The sequence below is a fragment of the Salpingoeca rosetta genome (genome assembly GCF_000188695.1).
Source record: "Salpingoeca rosetta unplaced genomic scaffold supercont1.12, whole genome shotgun sequence".
Classification (NCBI taxonomy): Eukaryota; class Choanoflagellata; order Craspedida; family Salpingoecidae; genus Salpingoeca; species Salpingoeca rosetta.
Window position 1 is genome coordinate 91,865 of NW_004754922.1, and position 6,141 is coordinate 98,005.

Below are 6,141 nucleotides of genomic sequence, written 5' to 3' on the forward strand. Positions count from 1 at the left end.
GTGTCGCGGGAAAGCTGCTTCCGTCGCGCGGGGTCGAGCGACGACGTCGGGAACGGCGCACAGCCTCCGATCGCCTCAAGGGCGCCAAGTTCCGCATGCTCAACGAGCTGGTGTGTGTGTGTGTGTGTGTATGTGTGTGTGTGTGTGCGTGCGTGTGCGTGTGTGTGTGTGTGTGTGTGCGTGTGCGTGTGTGTGTGTGTGTGTGTGTGTGTGTGTGTGTGTGTGTGTGTGTGTGTGTGTGTGTGTGTGTGTGTGTGTGTGTGTGCGTGCAGTGCAGTCGGTTTGGCGAACATTCCCGCTTCCCCACACGAGTTCGTCGCATGCCCTCACCTGTTCCTGTTTCCTTGACCTCCTTATTGCAAGTGGCCCGTGAACCCACTCGAGTACGTCATCCTTGAGAGCGTACGCTCGCGTTTATATCTGTGCAGATGCGCATCACCTCACCTGCGCAGCTACATGAATCCTGCAGTGACACGAACTCCATTGCACTCGCTTCTGCTTGCTCCCTCCTCGAATTCGCATCCCGCCATCACAACATGCTCAAAGCCACTCGCCTGCTGTACCTGCTGTAACTGCAGTGACATTATTGCGTATGTGAAACGTCGCCCCCGCTCCGCCGTTGTTGCAGACTTTGGCTGTGGCGAAGCAAGGCTGTCGCAAAGGTATGCGCTTGTGTGCTTTGTGCTTGCACTCCCGTGCCCTGCTTGCGGTGTTTTGTGTCGGATGGCCGCATGAGTTGTCGTGTTGCTACAGCAACAGCGACGGCAACAGCAGCAACAGCAGCAGCAGCATTGCAAGCATTTCTGCGATGCACGCAATTCACATTGCCCTGCATCGCCACCTTGCTCGTCGACACATCGTTTGCTACTGCCCACAGTGTGCCCAACGTTGTGCATTCCTTTGACTTGGTCGCGTGCAACGAAAACGGTGAGGGTCCCTGTTGGCGCTTGGTACCCTCTTGTGACGTTGATGCCACAACAATGCTTTCCCGCCTTGCTCGGCTGCTGTGCCCTCCTCCCACCACCATGTGCTCAATTGGTCTTCAATAACGCCATCCTTACATCCGAATGCGTGCCATCCCGCTCACATGCCCACCCCCAATCCCGCGTACACGCGCCAGTGACTGCATGTGACATTGCAAATGTGCCTCTGGAGGATGAGACTGTGGACATTGCCGTGTTCTGCTTGGTGCGTCCGCCAGCGTCACGTTGTTCCTGCTCAAGATTGAACACACACACACACACACACACACACACACACACACACACACACACACACACACACACACACACACACACACATGCCGGGTTTGTTGTGTCTTTGTCCATGTGCATTTGCGTGAACGTCTCGTACTCACGCCCATGCGTCATGGCTACTTGTGGCTGTGGATTTGTCCAGGCGTTGATGGGCACAAACTATCCCGATTACTTGGCTGAAGCCCATCGTGTCTTGCGGCTCAACGGAACCCTCAAGATTGCAGAGGTGCGTGCATGTGTGGCGTGCCTGTGTGCGTGCATGTGTATGTGTGTTTGGTTGGCAACATGACGCTTGTTTTGATTGTGTTCACCCACAAAAAAAAATCTGTCCACGTGTGTGCGTGTGTGTGCAGGTGAAATCAAGGATCTTGAAGACAGACGACTTTATCGGCATTGTGTCGAGGCTTGGCTTTGAGTTTGTCAGCATGGTGTGTTTGCTGCAGGAGAAGAGGCGTGTGCTGCTGCGTAGTGTGATGAGCGTTGCTTCGTCCCTGGCCCTCGCATGACCATATCGTGTGTCCAACACACACACGCACACATGCACGCACGCACACACACACACACACACACACACACACACACACACACACACTGCAGGATGATTCAAACAAGATGTTTGTGTCGTTTGAGTTTACCAAGAGCACGCGCAAGCGGGGCAGCGTTCCGCCCAAGATGGCAGCGGCCACACTCCAGCCATGCATCTACAAGCGGAGGTGACACGACATGACAACTCACCCAGCATCCGTCATCGCCACTGCTACCACCAGGACACAAACCCACCGCCTATTACCATCTTGACACACAGCACACGTGGTATCTGACACACACACACACACACACACACACACTCTCTCTCTCTCTCTCTCTCTCTCTCTCTCTATCTGTCGGTGTGTGGTGCTGAACACACGACAGTCATGTCACCAACCAATAAAAATGCAAGCGTGCTGGATGCTGTCATTTCTGTTTATACAACACATGTACCGCTCAACAGAAACAAAGCAAAGCACGTGATGGTGTACGCAGAGTTGGAGAAAGATGGGAGGTGGCGTTGCAACGCGGTGGATGCAGACAGAATGGGGGCAAGAGAGGAAAAGAGTGGTGGGAGATGGGGTGCTAGAGAGCGAAGTTTAGATAAACTCCTCGTCATCGAGCATATCCTCTTCCTGCTCCTCTTCATCGCCTTCATCGCCTTCCTCGCCCTCAAGCTCTTCTTCATCGTTCTCGGGGATGGCAATGATCTTGAGAATCTCCTACACAGCCGCCCCATCAAATGCCAAGATCAGAAACCACACACAACACGCGTGAGAAGACAGTCGTTGCAGAATACAGAAAGCGACAAGAAGCGCGTGTGGGTGGGAGACGGGGGTTGACTTCAGTTGAAACATACACAACACACACACACACAACCTAACTCCAGCCGAACCTTGAGGGGATCCTTGAAGATGAGGTAGTCGCCGTCCTCTTGGTCAAGAAGGAGATCAACGAGCGAACGGACGATGCCCCAGCCGTTTTGCATGTTGATGGCAAGCTGCTTGGCAAGCTTGGCCGTGGCATGTGGCTGCACCGTCAGAATCTCGTGCTTGGTCGCAGAGTTGGGCGATGCGCGCGACACGAACCTGGCCACATTCAAACAAAGACACGAAATGACAAGGGAACAGATACAGAACATTGACGCAGATGCATGCGTGAGTACACGTGCGAGAATGACATGCCACCTCCACACATCGCAAGGGTTTCAGGTGCAGCCACACACACACGCACACACACACACATACACTTGCCGCGAGTACTGACCCCATCTTCAGCTCCCTGTTGCCAGCAAGCATTGCCTGCACAACCCAGCGGGAGATCTTGCACGAGTTGTCCTTCAGCGCGGCAGCCCACACAGCGCCCTTCTGCGCTCAGCAAACCCCCCCCCAACAGTCGAGCAGCGCAGTTTGGGCGGCATATCAGTCAGCATCAACCAACACCACGAGCAGCAATTGGTCACTCTTTACCATGCTCAACACCACAAGCACTGATTCTGTACGGGCGCGCGTGTGTGAACAACGCCATCAGCAAGCCAGCCACGATGTGATCACAATTACACTTGACAAACGCAACACCTTAGACGGACCTGGCTCTCGAGCCGCGATCGCCAGCCGTTCTGGCGCAGGTCAGGGTACCACTCGTTGATGGAGCAGAGGGAGGCAAAGTACTTGGCGGTCTTGCCCTTGACGAGCGCGTCGTGCGTGCAGCGAACAAGCATGGTGACGTCGTCCTCAAGATCCCAGAGACGATACCGGTAGCCGACCTTGTGCCGCGCTGCGTTGGTGGGGTCTGGGTTGCCCATGGACACCGTCTCCTTAGACCAGCACTGCTCTTGGAAGTGCTGGTTGACAAAGGTGGCCTCGCGGTTGAGGTTGAGCTGGTGGTTCGGGTGGCGCGGGTCAGTCGAGAAGTGCGGGTTGGGCCCGTTCTCGTTCACAGTCAAGTAGTCTGTTGATGGCCATCATGGACAGGGAGGCAGAGGGCGGGAAAGTCAACGTGAGCACATACACAAAAGGTCGGCAAGTAGGACAAGTGAGAGGCTGCATCGTGCAGCAATAACAGCAGAAGTGGCAGCACCACCAGCACCACCAACAGCACCAGGAACAACAACAACAACAACAGCTGCTACATTCGGCACAGACGCGAGCGGTGACCCGCATAGTGTCAGTGAAGTGGGAAGAGCACATGGACAACAACGTACCGAGGCGGGACTTCTCGCGCTTGTCAAAGACGAGACGCTCGCCCTCCTTGTGCACAATCACGTCCCAGGAGTAGAACGAACGGGCAGCAACCATGATTGCAGCAAGAATGTCGTCCGTGATAAAAACGGATGCGGCGTCCTTTTCCATAAACTACACGCGCGCAAGGACAAGAGAGAGGCAAGTTGGAGAGCCAATCCAGGCGTGTGGTGGGCTGAAGAGAAGAGGGAAAGGGAAGAAGGCGCATGAAGATCGGCACAACACAAGCCAGCATGAACCGCAGCACTCGCAGGCAGTCGCACACGCACCGTCTTCATGACGGGGTCTGCAGACGTTGTGAGAGCAACGTGGCGAGATGATCGTGCGGGAATGTGAAGACGCCTGAAACCGTAAGAAAACACACAAGGAGTATCGACGAGCGGGAGAGAAAGAGAGTGCGTGTGAGACGGGGATTACAAAAGCCAGGGAAGGATGTGTCCGTGATATTGCCCAGCTTCGCGCATGCGTGCAGCGCCCATTGCGCACACAACATCAACGTGGACCAGACACACACACACACAAGGAAAACAAACAAAATAATACCACACGTCACACATCACACACACACACGACTGACTTTGCGGTCTTGGGGCGAATGGTGTTGAGGCCAGGGTTGTACACGTGGACGTCGCCCGCCAAATGAAGATCCTTCGGAGGCTCGACCTCGAGGAAAGGCTTGGCCAGCTTGGAGAACTCGAGCTCGCGAATGATGTCCCAGTGCGCCTTGATCTCTGTAGAGGGGCCCAGGCTGCGGTGTTGGTAGCGCTCGCCACGCCGCTTGGCGGCCGCGTTCCACTTGGCGCGAAGCTGACGCTCCTGGCGTTGACGATCGCGCATGATGTTCTTGTTGCGGGACATGGGCTGCTGTTGTGGTGTGGGCTTCTTCTCAACACGGCGCTGTGGACGGCGCTGTGTGTGTGTGTGCGCGCGCATGGGCGACAAGGGGGTAAGCGGTGCTCAATATAAGGCACACGGCAAGCAAGGGGTGGGTGTGGGCTGGTGCGGACGTGGGTAAATAGCGGTGTTGTTGGTGTGCTCAGTGCTTGTGGTGAGGTCCGTTGAAATGAGGAAGGAAAAGATGAGCGATGAAGAGTAAGATGAAGGAGTAAGGAGGAAAGAAATGTCGTGCTAGCATGACTCTGAATGCAATCGAGCAAACACGCAGTAAACGTGATGCCCAAACCGGCCGCAAAAAAGCGACGCGAATTACATGGGCGCGAGAGCAGTCCTAAGGGACACGCACAGGCGCGGAGGCTGGGGGCTTTCACCGTGCATACGCACGACAAAACAGGACACTTTGAAGTTAGGGAAGGCGAGTCTGCAAGCAGACAGCCGTGCCCCCTTTTCGAAAGCGCTGCTGTTGCTTATCGAGACAGAACGTCAAGACAGGCGCCAGACCCACGCAGCCGACCCGCGTTTCGTTTGTCTCTCAAGGAAGCGAGTTGACCGTGTGTTGGTCTCAGTGCCGAGGGCTTTGAATGAAACAAACAAAGCAAGCGGCCATGATCGCATAAGGATCACTCAACCACACAACTCTCCTTGATTTCTTGTGTTCAAAAGGTGGTAGGAAGGAAGGAAGGGAGGAACGAGAATTGGGGGGGGGGCGAAAAAGAAGGACAATGGGGAGGGCAAAGTAAAAACAAGACACGAGAGGAGAAGGAAGCTGGGAGTGGGGATTGCCAGCAAGGCATGTGAGCTGTGTGTGTGTGTGTGTGTTAATGAGAAGTTGTCGGGTGACATGGTGGTTGAGGGACGTACGTGAATGCGACGACGGGTCGTTTGGGGCTTGGCAGTGTCCACGAGGGTAAAGTCCTTGGTGGTCTCATGTTCGAACACAAAGCTGGAGCCTGCGGCTGCCTTTGCCGCGCGCTGTGCACGCTCCACACGCTCTAAATAAACCCAAATGTTGCATCGAAAAAGGTGGGAGAGTGTACACGGAATGATGATGAAGTGAGTGACGGTGGTGGTGGTGGTGGTGGTGGTGGTGGTGGTGGTGTAATGGTCACATGTGTGCGTACATGTGCGTAAATGCGCGGTCATGTGCTTTGTGTGTGTGTGTGTGTGTGTGTGTGTGTGTGTGTGTGTGTGTGTGTGCACGAAGAGAAGGAGGTGGACAC

At 55.0% G+C, this 6,141-nt stretch overlaps 2 protein-coding genes across 2 annotated transcripts in view; one reads left to right on the forward strand and one right to left on the reverse strand.

Annotated features, from left to right (window-relative positions):
- Positions 1-1,973, forward strand: part of PTSG_05089 (uncharacterized protein) — a gene marked incomplete at its 3' end in the record, with an annotated part of 3,358 nt that extends 1,385 nt beyond the window's left edge. Inside the window, exons 2-9 of the mRNA XM_004993619.1 lie at positions 1-110; positions 364-383; positions 579-662; positions 878-927; positions 1,121-1,188; positions 1,399-1,482; positions 1,610-1,684; positions 1,854-1,973. The exon at positions 1-110 is cut by the window's left edge and continues 857 nt beyond it. Of these exons, the coding sequence (XP_004993676.1) occupies positions 1-110; positions 364-383; positions 579-662; positions 878-927; positions 1,121-1,188; positions 1,399-1,482; positions 1,610-1,684; positions 1,854-1,973 (611 nt within the window). The remainder of the gene's footprint in view (positions 111-363; positions 384-578; positions 663-877; positions 928-1,120; positions 1,189-1,398; positions 1,483-1,609; positions 1,685-1,853) is intronic.
- Positions 1,974-2,205: 232 nt separating this feature from the next.
- On the reverse strand, positions 2,206-5,914 carry PTSG_05090 (uncharacterized protein). The gene is made up of 8 exons (XM_004993620.1): positions 5,783-5,914; positions 4,602-4,933; positions 4,294-4,366; positions 3,988-4,138; positions 3,373-3,734; positions 3,051-3,151; positions 2,680-2,872; positions 2,206-2,506 (listed from the first exon to the last, which is right to left on the reverse strand). The coding sequence occupies exons 2-8, from the start codon at positions 4,880-4,882 to the stop codon at positions 2,384-2,386; spliced, it is 1,284 nt and encodes a 427-aa protein (XP_004993677.1). The 5' UTR covers positions 4,883-4,933; positions 5,783-5,914; the 3' UTR covers positions 2,206-2,383.
- Between the last annotated feature and the right edge of the window lie 227 nt (positions 5,915-6,141).

Bases quoted from the DNA above. Each gene is read 5' to 3' on its own strand.
- PTSG_05090 (XM_004993620.1), bottom strand. From the start codon at position 4,882: ATGTCCCGCAACAAGAACATCATGCGCGATCGTCAACGCCAGGAGCGT. The intron at 4,367-4,601 runs GTCAGTCGTGTG...TTACGGTTTCAG, and splicing joins ATTCGCCCCAAGACCGCAAA to GCGTCTTCACATTCCCGCAC. The intron at 2,873-3,050 runs GTCAGTACTCGC...GAATGTGGCCAG, and splicing joins AACAGGGAGCTGAAGATGGG to GTTCGTGTCGCGCGCATCGC.